The sequence below is a fragment of the Psammomys obesus genome, unplaced genomic scaffold (genome assembly GCF_907164565.1).
Source record: "Psammomys obesus unplaced genomic scaffold, mPsaObe1.curated_primary_1811, whole genome shotgun sequence".
NCBI classification, from domain to species: domain Eukaryota; kingdom Metazoa; phylum Chordata; class Mammalia; order Rodentia; family Muridae; genus Psammomys; species Psammomys obesus.
In genome coordinates, this window is record NW_026594083.1 from 1,552,407 (window position 1) to 1,570,535 (window position 18,129).

General features: G+C 39.7%; 1 protein-coding gene across 1 annotated transcript in view; it reads left to right on the forward strand.

Annotated features, from left to right (window-relative positions):
* Robo1 (roundabout guidance receptor 1) overlaps nt 1-18,129 on the forward strand; it is a 740,394-nt gene that overhangs the window by 675,750 nt on the left and 46,515 nt on the right. The window contains exons 13-17 of the mRNA XM_055617842.1: nt 3,368-3,489; nt 4,267-4,498; nt 5,566-5,687; nt 10,427-10,598; nt 16,014-16,211. Coding sequence (XP_055473817.1) covers nt 3,368-3,489; nt 4,267-4,498; nt 5,566-5,687; nt 10,427-10,598; nt 16,014-16,211 — 846 coding nt within the window. The remainder of the gene's footprint in view (nt 1-3,367; nt 3,490-4,266; nt 4,499-5,565; nt 5,688-10,426; nt 10,599-16,013; nt 16,212-18,129) is intronic.

Below are 18,129 nucleotides of genomic sequence, written 5' to 3' on the forward strand. Positions count from 1 at the left end.
ACTTCCCTAGAGTTGACAAAGATTATTAACTAATCATTAGTAATGCACTCAAGATATTATGTCCATCGAATTCATAGCAAACTTGTGCTTTTTTCTTAGTTCATTCTAAACCAAAAATAAAGAAGATTCATAGAAAATTCAGCTATCATAACAAGAAAAGTAGCAAGTGAGCCAAATGAGAGTATCAATTAAATATATCTTGACAGCTTGGAATGATGAGCCAGCACTAACAAGATTAAAATTAATAGAGCAAATTAAAAAATCTGGTACTTGAATTATGGTTTGAAAAATTAACTATAAAAGGCTGGAATAAGTAGACCAGCTTAAGGAGGGGTTGTGTGTGTCAGGGTTCAGTGAAGTATGCAGAGCCCAGTTGATCTGTCTGAGTTCACTGACTGATGTACTTGCCAAATGTACAAAATCCATCCTTACTGGATTTTCAGAACTATGTTGGAATCAAGTCATCTTTCCCCCTTCATTTTAAACTCGTCAGATCATGAATTATGTAATGTGTTAGGTGTGGACTCTTATTTTGGTTGGATCGGTACTGTGAACCAAACCCAGAGTTTCATATTCACTTTAACATCTCACCCCTGAGCTATCCCTCCAGCCCCAATTTCTAAGTCTTCTTTTTCATGGGGGGGAGGTGAGATAGGCTTTCCCTGTGTATCCTTGACTGTCCTGGAACTCACTCTGTAGACCAGGCTGGCTTCCAACTTAGAGATCCACCTGCCTCTGCCTCCTAAATGCTGGGATTAAAGGAGTGTGCCACCACTGCCCGGCTTTCTAAGTCTTCTGAGAGGAGGCCAGTGACAGTAGTTGGTAGAACTGAATGAATGGCTGAAAATCAATTCTAATAAAATAAATTTAAGAACCTCGATATGGCTAAGCCCAAACCAAAAACACATAAAGAGTATGAAATCCCTCCCTTACCGTCTTAGGTGACCATGATATGGAAGACAAACTTCCCCTCACTCCAGATAACATAAAAGAACAACCAATCAGTAGATTTAACTAAGGCACATTTCATTGTTTAGCTCTTGGCCTGCTTCTGAGACGCAGTATAACCCACATCAGGACAATGTCATGGGCCTGGGAGTTAGCCTGGCAACACTTGATTCTGTAAAGAGTTTCGACTGTGTGGCTGTCATCAAGAGGTTATGTGGGGTTTGTTGGAACAGCACACTGAGTGTTATTCTGCCTCCACCGGCCTTATCCTTGAACAATTCTTGAGCCTTACCTTTTAATGGAAACGAACATATATATAGAATATTACAGCATGCATATAGGATTCATCAGAAAATACCAGTTATGGGCCTCAGAAGAAAGACCAATAGGTAGAGTGTGCCACTTGAACTTGAGGGCCTGAGTTCAGTCCTTGCCATCCCTGTGAAAACTAACACAAGTAGTAGAGTTCTTACCCAGTGTGCAAGACCTAGGTTGGGGTGATGGGAGGAAGATGTCTTCCCCAAGTCACAGGAGTTTTTGTTGCCCAGGCAAAGGTGTTCATCCAATCAAGGTTTTGATTCTATTTTTCCAGTTCCCGCTGCTTCTCTCCTTCCTTGACCTTGGTAGCTTAAGCCAGAGCAGCAATGAAGAACAGAGAGAAAAGACGCTGTCTGAGTCACAGCTGAGACTCTAGCATTTTAGGCAAACTGTAGGTCAGTCTTTGGACAACAGTATGGGAAAATATATAAAGTATGAATATAAAGTCAAGAATTATTCTCGTAAAGTTATTTTTATCATTTTGCTTATTTTTTGTGTTGTTGTTTGTTTTTGTTTTCAAGACAGAATCTGACGATGTAGCTATGACTGTCCTGAACTCACTATATAGACCAGGCCTCGAACTCACAGAGATCTACCTTCCCCTGCCTTCCAAATGCTGTGACTAAAGGGGTGTGCCATCATGCCCAGCCATTTTGATAAACTTAACTTTTAGATAGGGTAAACAGACAACCAAGTGACACAGATGTTTAATAGTTGTTGACCTGTCCCGTCTTCCATTCATGCTAGTTCTCTTTATATTTTTCACTCCTTCCTATCCTGCGACAGGGTATTTAATTATTTAGCAAACTTCCGTTTTGTTTTATAGGTTGGAACACATCTAAAATGTATGTGTTAAAATAGAATAGTTTATTAAGAGTTCTTAGTCCTTCCAAAATCTTAAGTCTTTATTTTTTGTTGTTGTTCTTTACATTGCATTCCCCTTTACGACTTGGAACAAAGAAAGATACTGGTACTGTAGAAAGCCTTGTTAGCAGTAGGCGGTTTTTATTGACTATAGAGTTTAATAAACTTAGCCAAAATTGTATAACATAAAGGACGCCAGGAGCTGTTTGATCCTTACTATGTCCCTGGACTTCTCTGGAACATTTTAGTATTCATGAGACTGAAAACAAACTATTAAATCCTCTGTATGATATTGTAGTTTAAGCCATTGTCTTAGCTCACGGATCTTATCAACTTTACTTTATCAGATTTTCACCATGGCCTCTGTGTCTTCACTGTATAGCTGTTTACTTACCATTTACTTTACTTGGGAAGAAACGCAGCTTTCTGCTAGGAGATGTGCTATCCAGCTGCTCTCTGCGCTCAATTTCCCCTCACTGTGTTTGCAAGCTTTTCGTTCTTTATCTGCTCAGCTGTAATTCCTCTTCTTTGTGTTCTTGCATGGTGAGGATCAGTGCAGAGGGGTGCATCAAACTCATAGAGAATTGTCCCACTGCCCTCCTTCTCAGCAGTGAAATGATTACACGATGTGGGGCTCTCCTAAACATTACCGTGTGCCACTGTTCTTTTTGCCTCCTGCCCTTTGGGGCTTACCAGGTTTCCTGCTTGTTCTGTCTCTCCTCTGCCTCCCTTCTCTGTTTCTCTTTATCTGATCCTTATGAAAAGGTTAAGCTGTTATGGGTGTAGAGATGGGATGGCTCAGTAGGTAAGAGGCCTTGCTCTGAAAGCCTAAGGACCTACATTTGAATCTCAGCATCCACATAAAAAAGCCAACTGTGACCACATAGTCCTGTACCCTGGTGTGATGGGGGATGGGGCAGAGACATGAGGGTCACTGGAAGGATTGCTGGCTGTCAGCCTAGCTCCAGGTTCAGTGAGAAACGCTGTGTGGAGGGAATAAGGCAGAGAGTGATAAAGCAGAACCCCTGGTATCCTCTCTGGCCTTACAGATATGCGCACATGTGCGCACACACACATACCTGAACATATGTACACACACATACAAAGAAGCTAATTTGTGCTTATTATTCTCTGTATTCGGACTGACTTCACAGTTCCATCGATTCTTCTTTTCTCAGGGTTGTTGTTGGTGCGGTAGCAGGGCACAGGGCCTAACAGTGTTTTTGAATTGCTGCAGATGTCCCACCAACCAGTCAAGGGGTGGACCACAAGCAGGTCCAAAGAGAGCTGGGGAATGTTGTCTTGCACCTCCACAACCCTACCATCCTTTCCTCCTCTTCAGTCGAAGTACACTGGACAGTGAGTTGTTGTAATATTTAATTCATTTTTAAATGAGCAGGTGATTTCTGTGAGATTATTGTACATAGGGAATATACAGAGCTGCTGGTCACTTCCACACCAATGTTCATTTTATTATGCAGACCTTGTTTATTCCATCTATTCCATCATTAAACAAATTAAACATGTGCATATTTATAGTTAGCATGTGCATATGCCAAATATATGCAAACGTGATATATATGCTAACATAATTAACCCTACCAGTGTCAAGGGATGGAATCACAGGTATTTGAACACGTGACATGTGACATGCACATTGCCACATACACTTTTAACTTAGAAATTCTTCCCAGTATTATCAAGTAGATTTTTTTTAATATTTGTATTCATTCTTTGATAATTTTATACATGTATACAATGCATTTTGGGCATGCGCAGCCCATACCCCTTCTGCTAACACTCCTCAGATCCACTTCCATTCTCCCATACATTTCCAGCTTTATATGAGTAGATTTTCAAAGCCAAGATGAAAAAAATGAACGCCTTCCCTAAGATACCCATGTATCTCTTAGATAATGTGCCAGCCATTGCAAAGCCTCCCTGCTGGAAGCATAGCGTGACATCATAGATGCTAATGGCCCCTTACGTCTGTGTAGTAGAGAGCCACACTATGGAGTCCCATGCGGTTTTGTGCTACTTGTTGTGTGTTTTTTGTTTGTTTGTTTGTTTCTGTTACTTTGCACTGAAACAATAAAACTGTGCTACTAACTCTGTTTTTCATCATCATTGTAATAGGTGGACCAACAATCTCAGTATATTCAAGGATATAAAATTCTCTACCGGCCATCCGGAGCCGGCCACGGTGAATCCGAGTGGTTAGTTTTTGAAGTGAGGACCCCAACCAAAAACAGTGTGGTGATTCCTGATCTCAGAAAAGGCGTCAACTATGAGATTAAGGCTCGCCCATTTTTTAATGAGTTTCAAGGAGCAGACAGTGAGATCAAATTTGCCAAAACCTTAGAGGAAGGCAAGTATGATAGAGCATGCTTCCTACTTTTGTGCTTTCCTGTGCTTCTGAATTAATGGGAGCTGTGTAAGAGTTCACAGCAACAGTCATCATGAATCTGTGTCCATTAAAATACTTTGCTATGGGAACCTGGTTACTTACTACAAGTATAAGACACGAAATCCTATGATGAGTTACTTGCGCCGGTAGCAGCCTGTACAAAATGTGTGCAAATGTTAGCGTTACTAAAATTCACATTCAGGGACCGCATTGTTCATGATCTGTTCACTTTTTTTTTATTCACTGAAGCTTATGTTAATGGTGTGTAGATAAAGTGAGTAATGTCTGGGTTTGCCCGGACTTTCCAGAGTGTGTGCGCATTTTCTCCTGATGCCTCACATTAGGAAATCCCTTAGTTCCTGGCAAACCAGTATTTCCACCCTGCAAAACAGTATTCACATAAATATAACTAGCTTCATGTCACAGCATACTTCCGAATAAACAAAAAAAAAAAAATAGCAGAATTTTCTCTAATTGTAACTTACTGAATAAAAGATAGTGTATAGTTAAATGTGAAAAAAGATTACCATCCTTTTTCCTCGTACATTTCCTAGTACATCCTAGTTTTCCAAGTACATTCTAAGGAGAACATATGAGATCCACGTGACAGGCTGAAAGGAATAGATATTATCCTAAGGATCTTTTTAATTTTTAAAAATGTATTACTAGTCTGCATTTGTGTGCATAGTGAAGATATGGAGAGGATATTGTTTCTCCTTCCATCTTGAGATCCCGTGCTATCAGTCACGAGGTCAGTCTCTGCCCGGGCAACACATTTCCTGATCCACTTCAGTGCCCTGGCCTGAGGTTTTTGTGTGCTGTGATTAGAACAGCTTATGAGAAATTCACAGTATGAGTGACTTAGGGTGACTTGGAGAAAACTTGTAGTTTGGAACCCTTTAGCGTTGGGTGATACCCATATTTAATAGAGGCAGCATCTGCATACTTACTGTGTGTTTTTAGACACTGGGAGCTTTGGTGTTTTTGGACTACACTCTTACAATCTACTTTTTAATGACATTTCATAGCACCAAGTGCCCCTCCCCGAAGTGTAACTGTATCAAAGAACGATGGAAATGGGACCGCAATCCTGGTCACTTGGCAACCACCTCCTGAAGATACACAGAATGGAATGGTCCAAGAATATAAGGTAAAATACGCTTAGTGAATTTACAGACAGGCAGCCCTCACTGCTCACTGAAAAATAGCCTGGATAAATTGTCTATATGACTTTGTCGCCATCTGCTGGCCCAACTGCCAACATGTAGAATTAGTTCTTAAATTCTGTGCAGTGATTTTGTAGTAATTGTCCATACCAAAAAAAGCTATTTGGAAAAAAAAAAAAAAAAAAAGAAAGAAAGAAAGAAAGAAATTAAAATAACAGCCACAAATGGTCTCTTACTATTTGTTCATATACTCTAATAGAAAAAGACACTGTAAATGCTCATGATATTTTTATCTACCCAAAATGTGGCTTAAATAGATCACCCAGAATTGTGTTACTCTAGGGAGTTGACTGTGAACATAGTCATAGTCTGTTTAATGTCAACAAATTTTTTAATGGTTTTCTTTCTCTCTTGACATCTGTAAAATGTATAACCTTACAATTAGGTTGGGAAAGTTGTTCTTCTATACTTGGGAATCTTTGTTCTGTGATGAAGTTTTAGCCTCTAAACAAAATTTCAGATCTCAGAGATTTATCTATGAATTTCTATTTGTTATACATTTCTTTTTAGAGCTGGTGATTCTGGAGAATTATTTTACCTATGAAGTAAGAACTGCTCACTAAGATGGAGAGTTTTCACTAGGATTCATTTTAAGCAAATACATTCATTAAAAAAAAATGAGCCCCACAAGGTCCAAACATATCTAAGCATAGGGGTCTTCTATGAGACTGTTTATCCAACCAAGGACCATGCATGGATATAACCTACAACCCCTGCTCAGACATAGTCCATGGTAGCTCAGTATCCAAGTGGGTTCCCTAGTAAGGAGGACAGGAATTGTTTCTGACATGAACTCATGAGCTTCCCCTCTCACCTGAGGGAGGAACAGCCTTGCTAGGCCACAGATAAGGACATTGCAACCATCCTGAAGATAGCTGATAAGCTAGGGACAGACAGAAGGAGAGGAGGACACCCCCTCTCAGTGGACTCGGAAGGGGGCAGGGAGGAGATGAGGGAGGGAGGAGTGGATTGGCAGGGAAAGAGGGAGTGGGCTACAGCTGGGATACAAGTGAATGTGTAAAATTACTTAAAAATAAAAAAGAAAATTTCCTCAAGCAAAAAAGAGAGAGAGAGAGAGAGAGAAACTTCAGATTTACTCAAAAGAGTGTGCACCTAGCCTAGTAAGGAATCTCTTACCCAGGAGAGTGGTGAAATCTGTACTTTAGTGTAGTGGTAAACTGATAGATGGTATACTAAATCAGAAGCATCGCGATGGAAAATAAGTGGGTGTTTTTTAAGCATTACTGCAAACAAACTTTAAATGTAATTATAACTCCAAATATAAATAAAACTATAAATATATATATATATATATGTATATATACACATAACTTTAACCACAACAAATTTGAACTGTAGAGCATACACTTTCATACTTAGCATTCCTATGAGGCCTGAGTAATTTTCTGGATATTAGTTAACATTGTGGCATGGGTTCATGTGTGTCACTGAGGTGGAAGCAACTGGATAAGTATGAATATGAATGTGACTATTCCGTGAATATGAACCTGTGCGAGGAAGGCAAACACATTTGCTTTCTCCTCTGTAAGCAGCCATTTTGTCCTTCAGGTTAGCATCCAAAGTATGTGAGTGGTCACACCAGGACCGCTGTGGGTCCCTTTTGATAAATCTTCAGGTGATCTAATGGGTATCACAGTAAAACTGAACCAAGGAACATAATTTTATTTAATTTATTTATTTATCTGCAGATCTATGTGTTTAGTCTGTGTGTGTGTGTGTGTGTGTGTGTGTGTGTGTGTGTGTGTGTATGTGTGTGCATATTGGGCCATGGTGAGTGAGAGTAAGTCAGAGGACAACCCCTCAAGACTCCATTTTTCTGCTTTATCTTGCTGGCTTGGAACATAAATTATTTTATTAATAATATTATTATTTTATTAATAGAAAAAATTAATTCATAAAGCTGAAACTGATAAAAAGGGCCTATAATTCCAGTTCTCAAGTTTAAACCTAAGTTTAATTGTAAGCATAACATTTGAAGGTTATTTGTGTGTGTGTGTCGAAAAATCACTTTTGTCCATTAATTAACATTTTTATATATTAGTTTTTTATGTACTTTTTAAGTTTTTAAGGAGGCTGGGGAGATGGCTCAGTCAGTAAAATGCTGACTGCGTAAGATAGAAGATCTGAGTTTGATCGTCCAGAAGCCACTGGGAAAAAAGTAATAGAGACATAATAGTGACACATGCCTCTAAGTCCAACCATAGGGAAGCCTGGGATTTGCTGGCCCAAGGGTATCAAGCCCAGTTGGTGAGTCCAGGTTCAGTAAGAGACACTGTATCAAAACATAAATTGGAAAGTGACTGAGAAAGACACTGATGTCAAATGCAGGCCTGCACACATACACAAACATGCACATAAACATGCACATAAGAGAACTAAGCCTTTTTATTTAAAGACTGCTATAAATACACAATAGGTGTTTTGTTGTTGTTTCGTTTTGTTTTGTTTGCCTGCATGTATGTCTGCGTGAGGGTGTCTGATTCCTCTGGAACTGGAGTTACAGACAGTTGTGAGCTGCCATGTGCGTTCTGGGATTTCAACCTGGGTATTCTGGAAGAACTGACGGTGCTCTTGGCTGCTGGGCCATCTCTCCAGCCCCCACTACAGGCGTTCTAAAGCATTTCAACTTGTAACTGAGTCCTTAAGAGATAAAGATGGCCGTCACTTTAAACGGTTTATCACGAGCTCTAAGGTTTAGAATAGGACGCTGTTTCAGCCCCAGGAAAGAGACTGCTTTAGGAGAGTTTGTAAAAGAGCTTAAAATTTGATGGTGTCTTGGCTCCCAAGCAAAATTGTGTAACATAGACATTTTCCCCGAAGAGTCAGAACTCATTTCTCTCCTCGAGAAATGTGAAAGGATGGATTTCACTTAACTTCATGGTCAATTTAAAATAATAAAATGCCTTTCAGAACCTGATTGACTGGTACAAAATCAGTTTGTGGCTTTGGTTCAGCTGTGTAATGTAATTGGTGGGAAAAAATTCACAAAGGAGTCTATTTCCAATGGTCAGGTCCGGATAGAATGGCTCACCATTTGTGAGCGCTATGCATTGAAACTGTACTGCAGTAATAAAAACTTTCAAAGAGAAAAGTTGAATGTTATTGGCCAAGAGATGGAGGACCCGGGTGTTTCAGATTGCCTCTAAGTCTGTGTTCCCACTATAGTTGAGGTCACAGCCCATCCTAACTAACCCTTCCTACTGCTGAAGGGCATTTCACAGAACCCAGAGTATTATTCACTATTCTATATGTTGTTTCCTTGTGGAAACAATAAAAATATTCATCATCCCCCATATTTAGTGGATTCAAAATTATCATTCTATGATTAATCTTTTAATGAAACTTAAATCAAGGCCTAGAGTATAGTCCAAACTTCCAATTTCCCCTCTTTGGAGAAGGCAGATGGTTTCCTATTGCAAAGATAGCTTCGCACTATCAAAGCTCAGGACTATACCGCTACCTTTTTATTATAAGAAATTTCTCACACCAAGTGTATATTGTTATTCTCTTAATTAATCCCCTATGTGTTATGAAGCAGAAATTATTATTTCAATTTAAATGGAAGAAGTTCAGACTGCAAATATTGCCCAATGATCACAGTTCAGCATACCATACTCTCGATAAACACTAGGGCGATGCTTATCCCTTGGTAATATTTTATTTTCACTCTCACCGATATTTATATGAAGTATTTTAGATTATTTGGGAGCTCTTCTGCCTTCTCAGACAACTGTTTCTTGGTTTTGATATCCATGTGATGTGTTAGTGACAGTTCTGATTAATTCTGTCTTGAAATACCAGGATCAGTACTGCCAATGTACCTTTGTATTGTGGCATCTGGTTAAATGGAATTATCTTACAGTGTAATTGTCAAATGGTGGCAGATACATTATTATTCTTTTCGGGAAGGTTTCGGTGCAGGGTTTCTCTGTGTAGCCTTGGCTGTCCTAGACTCGCTCTGTAGACCAGGCCAGCCTCAAACTCAAATCCCCCTGCCTCTGGCTATTATTCTTGATGTGGATACTCACAGCTTTCTGCAGAATAATTTTTAATTTCTTCATGAAGATGTCTTGAGGTCAAAAAAATTGAACAGAAATCTAATGAAGTGGGCTGATGAGAGCCTTTGAGAGAAACAACCATGTTCCAGCAAGCTGACCAATTTATATGTTAAAATATTTTTAAAATAATTTGTTCATTTTAAATATTTACTTATGTGTGTGCCTGTCTGAGGCCAAAAAAGGACATCAGAGCCCTCAGGGCTATAGTTACAGATGTTTATGGGCTAAATTATGTAGGTGTTGGGATCCAAAGCCCAGTCCTCAAGAACCCTGATTATGTTGCAAGCCTTCCTAACTGTTGTGCTATCTCTCTAGCCCCTATATGATAAATTCTTGAATGATTATAGATTTTTAAAAGTGCTCACAAAAACATGAAGGAATCTTAAAGCTATCGCTAATATAAAGTTTGACTAGAATAATCGCAGAATTAGGTCAAGGAAAAAGAATGACTTCTGAAGTTTCCTACATAGAATTCTTGACAGATCTGAGCTCTGGGTAAGCCTGAGACTCCTCTGTGATTTTTGCTGAGCTTTGTGTTACGTTGGATGAGATACCAGCTTTACTTTTTTATATAATTCTTACAGGTTTGGTGTCTGGGGAATGAAACTCGGTATCACATAAACAAGACGGTGGACGGTTCTACCTTGTCTGTGGTCATCCCCTCTCTGGTTCCTGGGATCCGCTACAGCGTGGAGGTGGCCGCAAGCACTGGGGCTGGTCCTGGGGTGAAGAGTGAGCCTCAGTTCATCCAGCTAGGTAAGCGCCATCATTTCACCACTTGCCCTGCTTTGCTGTTTTCATCTTGCATGTTGTCCAGCTGTTGTTGCAGGTGAACTAGAGTATGATTTATGCAATGGGGCCATCTTTATTTTAAACACAGGTAACTATAAATATGTAGCCATGAATCATCTCCCAAGGGCAACACGTTCGGAGAAATACAGCATTAGATCGTTAGGTGATTTTTGTCCTGGTGTGAGCATCACCGAGTAGTTACACTCAGACGTCTATGGCATCACTAGGCAATGCAGTCTTATGGGAACATGGTTCTATATCTCATTAACCACGATGTTATATATGGTTAATGACTGTAGATGCCTCACAACTAAGACAGCAAAGTGGACATTATTGCTCTTTTAAGTAAGAACTGTCAGTATTTACTGTCATCCTGACTCTGTCTGATAGAATTTTTATCTAATTAACAAGTGCTGTTAATTGAACATCAAGGAAAACTCAATGAAAAAGAAAGACCAGTCTTTCCACTTATGGATTTTACAACTATGTGGGAAGGGAAATAACGCCCTTCCTTGAAACACTTAATCCAGGTACTGGAAATTTATAGCAATGTGAAATCCGTATTTACATTTTAATGTCTATTTAAAATTATAATTGTTTTTCATTACAAAAGGTGCATTAAGATCTTAATTTGAAATAGTTATATGCTAATTACATAGAAAGTAAATACAGTTTCTGCGTAAGAAGTATCAGGTTAATGAAAAAGAAAATGTAGTCTAGAAGCCTTCATGATACCATTCACTACAGAAAATATATGCAGAATATACAAATTAATAGGCTATCAATAGTAAAATATGAAACAACAAATAGTACAGTTTCTAGAAAGGCAACAGAAAATAGTTTGATCTTTAAGCAGTGACATTTAAATTATTAAAGGTAATAAGTACACAGTCAACTTTATATATTAACAATCAGAGATTAACTTTACAATATTTTATGTCAGTTTAAACTGTGAACAAATGATCAGGTAATATACAAGTCTTCATTCTTCACAAATGCATACTGTCTTAATGTACTAACAATATTGTCATCCTGGAATTATGTCAAAATAAAATTAAGAAACGTTCAGCCTCGAATACTGTTCGTGTTCCGCTGTGAAGACAAAGCTGGGTCCTAGAAGTGGCCAGTCACTTCTGTGGCGTAACGCAGTGGAGGATCTTAAACAATGGCTGCTGGTGGAGCCTCAGTTCCACGTACGCATTAAGAGTCCCATGCTCACAGTGCAATGAGACTGAGTCTTTAAAATGACGTTTCCAGCGTTATCCCCAGGCTAGCTGAAGAGGGGAAAGGAAACGCCTCCTACGGTAGAGCTTAAAAGCTTCAGGCTTAGAAAGGTGCATATCACTCTCACCGGGTTCGATCACACTTAAGATGATTGGGACCACCACCTAAGGAGGTCACTAGGTTGGGAGCCACCTTCCACCTAGTAAAGATTTAAATGGAAATGATGAGATTCCCATTAAAGCTTGCTGACTCAGTCACATCCATGGGGTAGAATCTAATAATTTTTTAACTTATCTTTTCCACTTAGCAACTTTGAAAGTAATGCTTGCATGCATATCCTTTTAGTCAAAAATAGCTTCATGATTTATTTCAAGCAACAGAGGAAACCAGAAAAAAATTGCTTAATACATCTGTTACAATGTTATAACACACATGCCGAAACAAATATAAGTTGATACATACACATTTACCTAGTTTTGTGCAATGTCAGTATCTATTTTTTAATATGTTACATTGCTATGATCCTTTTGGCCTTGTTTGCTTTTCTAGAACATGGCCTTTTCATCCTATCCTTTTGGAAGATAAATTGGCAAAAGGGACTGTGAGTAATATTATTAAGATTTATATCAAAATATTTAATGGTTTTCTTGGAATTATAAGTGTGCTCCAGTTTCCTATGTTTTAACAGGCCTCAGCTGCAATGAGACAAAGCCTGAGATACCGACTGGCCATTTCAATTCATTAGTCACACTGCACTTTATTCTGTTAAGCCCATCTGGTCACTTGCATTGGAACCTCCCATGCCTGTCTCTATAAAATCTAAAGCTACCCAATTTACCCTTGCATAAATAGCCATGAAATCTATAAACCTAGTAGATACAAAGGATGAATTAAGAACGAAAAAGAATAGGTCTGCCTAGTGAATGTTGAGAGGCTCAAATGCTATTAGGACAACTGGAGATAAAAGGATCCGGGAAATGAAATAAAACTTTCAGTCAACAAACAGTTGAAAGCAGGTGACTGCTTGTTAAAAAATGGGGTTTTTCAGCTTGTGAAAATAGAGTTTTTCAGCCTGGACCCTCTGTAGAATGACATTAGGAGTTTTGTTCAAGGAAAAGGTGCATGTCGAGCATGCACACACATACACACACCCACACATATATATACACATGCATATGCGCACACACACACACACACACACACACACACACACACACACACACACGCAGCCTGAAGAGCAATTTAGACATTTCATGTGGAGAGAAGGGCTGTATTTCTAAGGCAGTCTCAATAGACACTGAAAGCTATTTATTTTTTTCTACCAATTGTCTTGTTGAGAGGCAATACAATTTAATAAGCAATATTCAAGTTAAGAAATACTATGTGTATAGAATTAGTGTGTTGATTATTTTTCTAGAAAAAAAATTGGAACTGAAGACTGTTCCTATTTTAAAGCAAATTGTATTAACAGAATTCCTGTGTGTCTCTTTGATTTGGGTCTGTGTTCTTTTTCTATGGAGTGAGTGTAAACCAGACCTCCCTTGACAGGACTCCAAGAATCTCCTCATGGGTTGTGGCTTATATACCTAAATGTCTATCCCATGAGCTGCTGTCCCTGTCACAGAGAACTTAGATTGACTGGCACATGCCCTGGAATTCTTATGTAATTTGCCTACAAAGCCCGTCCCTAGGACACCTTTGACCAGGTTGAATGAGGGCTAGGTATATGTGTCTCCAAGGAGACATGGAGGAGGCAATGGGACCAAAGATATGACATAACAGAGGCAGTTTACTCCCAGATCCTCAAGGAATGGCATTACAGACAAGACTCAATGGGGCAGAGGAGCAACTCATTCGCCCTGCAGGAATGAATCTAAAAAGAGGACCTGTAGAGGGGTGTCGTTATTGGTGTTTAGAAATTTCCTGTAGGGCATTCAATTGTTCCGAGAGGAAACAGTGATGGCTCAATAGTCTTGCCTCATTGCTGTCACTACTGTACATGTGTACAATTAAAGACAGTGAGTGGAGTCAGTGAAGTAGGCGGAACTGCTGTGTCCCAAGCTGGTTATGAGGAGGCAAGAGTATCAGAGGCACATCTGCGTTGACCATACGGAGATACTGGGAGATACCGGAAGGACAGATCTGCAGAGTTGGCTCTGTGCTTTCAGTGCCAAGTGTGAGGATCCAGATTGGAGTCCCTGGTACCCATGTAAAGATGGGGCATGATGGTGCACTTTGAAAATCCCAGCACTAGAAAGGCAGAGGAGAGCAGGCGCCTGGAGCTTGCTGGCAACAAGACTAGCTGAAATAGTGAGCGCTATAGTTGGTGAAAGATCCTGAAGTGGAAAGCAATCCAGGAAAACATTCAATGCTGAATTCTGTCCTTTACGTGTATCTATCCACATCACATCACACACAGTTACATTTGCACACAAATGCATGCATACATGCACACATACAGTCTTATAAAAGCTGAAATGTGTTGCTAGAAGGTGGATCTGACTTTCTTATGACATAAAAAAAGGACTAAATCAACTCCATGGTTCTTTGCTGTTCTGTTCGCTGCTAATGGGTTTAGGACAAGAGGGAACCATTCCCTTTCACCAGGTGCCCATTGATGGCTGTTCCTGACTCCATAATTCCTGCATAATTCCAATCCAGTGGTCATAAATACAATCCAATGGCCCTGGTTACATTAAGTGGGTCACAAAACAAAACCATAAGACATAAATCTGAGAAAGAAAGTGGTAGCAGTGAGGGAAGCTGATAGGAATGGGAATGAGATAAACTAGGGTAGGGAGAGAGAGTGATCAAAATATGCTTCATGTATCAAATAACAAAAGTAGTCAATAAAAAGGAAAAGATAGATCCAAACCAACAAAAAAACTACAGAAATGCAGGGCAGCAATGTTCTTTGATCAAATGATTTATTAAGAGCAAGAAAGCACCAACCATCCTAAAATGAGTTCTTGTTTTACCAAATGCTGTGTGGGAATAACATTAAAACTACCGCCACTGGTGGGGATTCAGCTAGCTAGGCAGGTTTATTACTGGGCATCACTCAGGGTCAACATATGAGCTGCCTTGATGATGGAGCAACAGCCTCAGTTTCCCTCAAAGAGTCTACAGGAAGCTCTGTGGGACCTGAACTAAAAATTGCAGGTTTCAGAGACATCTCCATAGGCTTAAGACAAATGTAAAATGAGTAAATTTTACTACCCATATATTTCATCAATTTTTAATTTTTGAATCAAAATGTCTACTTGAAAATATGAGTCTTTTTGGCTATTCATAACATTTGATGATTCTTTTTACATATTTAATACTCTTTTCTTATATCTAATATGACCATCATTATTATTTTAAAAGAAAGATTATTCACGGTTCTTGCAATGCTAATTTTTATAGTGTTTTAAGTGGACTTCAGTCTTATAATTCTTTCTGAATATAGGCTCAAAGCATGTGTTAATAAGATAGGTAAGAATCCTGCAAAATAGTTGTGGGAAGAGAGCAAGCACACTTTTGTTTTTAAGTATCTACTTACAGAAGAAGTAAAATTTCAGTTCCAGGCCCCTGTCCACTCCCTGCCGCACACACCATTTTTAAGAAAGAGTTTCACTATGTAACCCAAGCTGGCCTGGGAATCTCTGTAGACTGGGCTGGTCTCAGTCTCATAAAAATCCACCTGCCTCTGCCTCGTGTGTGCAGGATGCCTGACCCATTTCTACCATTTTTGAAGCAAGTATTTGAGGATTTCTACAGAAGCGTGAGAAAATTTTTTCCCATATTTACTTCTTCAACAACCCTTGTTTATAGGAATACATTAAGTTATTCCATATTTTAGGGGTATTTTGGTCTCTCTAGTTAGTTTTATCCTATAAAACCTATTCTATATACCCATGGATAGTTTTCTGAAATAAAGAGGCAGTGAGCATTTATCTTCAACTATAGTCTCATAAAAGTATGACATACTTGTTTTGAATTAAAATCAGAGGAAAAAAAATTCCTGAAAATCTCACGAATTTCCCTGTGATTGCTGAGGCAAAATGGAAATCATGGTTCAGTTATTAACAAGATGAAACAAGAGCTTTGTAGGCTATCTACGTGTGCAGTGTTGTTGCGTTGACCCGCATTAACTAGGAGATGGCCTTTCAGATTCTCATGGAAACCCCGTGTCTCCCGAGGACCAAGTGAGCCTTGCCCAGCAGATCTCAGATGTGGTGAAGCAGCCGGCTTTCATTGCGGGCATCGGGGCAGCCTGTTGGATTATCCTCATGGTCTTCAGCATCTGGCTTTACAGGCACCGCAAGAAGAGGAACGGGCTCAGCAGCACATACGCAGGCATAAGGAAAGGTGTGCCGGCCATAGAACCATTTATCTTAAACTGATAGGATGTTATTCATGTCACACGGCCATCATTAAATGCCTTTAACACCAGAAGGTTTTCAATGGTGCTGTCATTTCTCCACACTGCCCACACAGGAACTTGCCTGAGTAACAGCAGGACAGCGAATAGACTTCTGCCAGCCACTCAGACCCACTTCCTAGGTTTCTTTAAGGTCTAGACATCGCCCTAAAAATCTCAGGCAGATAGTTTATTTCATGCTTCTATGGGAAACTGGAAATCACCTATCACAAGAATTAGCAATTCAGGCTTTAAATTTAGAATTATTGTTGGTTGATGGTACTTTAGGTTTTGCTTTGTTTTAGCTTTGTTCTTCCGGATTAGCATTTGCTGCCATTTATAACAGGTGCCCTTAGTGGATAGGAATGATGGCTGTGTGAGATGCTTTATGTAGCAAACTGGAGAGGTTTATTTGCCATTCACAGATTTAACATTGTGGAGCTGAATATTTATATGCGCTCAGCTAATAATTTTGTTACAGTATCTGCTTGTTACAGTGTCTGCTCAGGTTTAGAAATCACTGTTTGCTTGTTGTAATTCAATGCCCTGAGGATGGTCTACATCTGCTGAGAGGGTCACACATATCTTTGCAACACACCCCTCAGGTCTTGGAGCCCCTGTGTGGTGGTCCTTACCACCTCTCCATTCCCATGCATTCATTAACTGCGCGCCACAATAGGTCAGCTGCAAGTCACAGTGCTTAGTGGAAGGCCTCTTTTTCTGTCCTTATTTATAACGCTCCTTTTTGTTCTCAAAATTATCATGATTTGAATGGTAACATTATGATTCACTCTAGGAATAGGGCCCGTACATGAGCCTGTGATAAGAGATCTACATTGCCGCAATGCAGGTTTTGTAAAGATTGCTAATAAGGATGTCCCTTGCCCAACCATTGCCTCTTTTTTCTGATTGTGCACATGTCTCCTAAGCAAACACTTTATACATGTCCTGGCAAAGAACTCTCTCTGCCTGATCATGTGGCTGAGTGAGTATTGTTGATGCTAGGTGGAACTCAAATGCCCTATACATTTAGGCAGAAATCTAGGTCAGCACTCCACAGTGTGCTCTTGCTTACAGGAGATCTTGACAGAAGGATTGAGCCAGACTGTCATCAGTTCTGTGGAAAATAATCCATCCCTGACTGGCTCTGCAGCCTCCTCTCCCTATGTAAATCTCCACAGGCATACTCATCAGTCCTTTTTATTTATTTATTTTAGACATGTGTTCTGTCAGTGGCCCTGCCTGTGAAATAGCAAAGGGCTTAGGGCCACTGAAAAGAGAGTGTGGCTCATTATGTGGAACAATACCAGGCAGTTTGACCTATGAACCTTTGGCTCCAGATCAATGCAGGGAAGGGGTTTTGGGGTGCAGTTGGGGAAGGAACAGGATGCCCTTGGAGTCTGTCTTTGAAATGTGATTTGAGTTAGGAAACATGATGTAGTAATGTTTAAATTCGGGGTTCCTTGTATTTTCTGGTTGAGGGAATCTCCACCAACAACTCGATTGAGTAGGCATCCAGTCCCTGGGCTCTGGCATTTCCTGTCACAGAGGCTTGTCTTAGCTGTGTAATTGTAGCAGGTTAATGCTCTCTATTGTCTAAAGAGGTGATACAAAACTCTCCTTGCTCTCTACAGTATTCCTTCCCTTCACTAATGTCCTTTGAGCATGCCAGTAAACACCTACGTGCATTCCCCAGTACTATCCAACTAATACCATTGTCTTTTCAATTAGCTTCTGTTGAAGCAGAAATCATGGAACATAATTACAAATGTAGTTTTGCGAGCCCTTGATTCTGCTCTTGTCACTTTGGCGATTTTTTTCCCTTTTTTGAAGTATGTTGTGTTACTTTAAATTTCCTATGCCAAA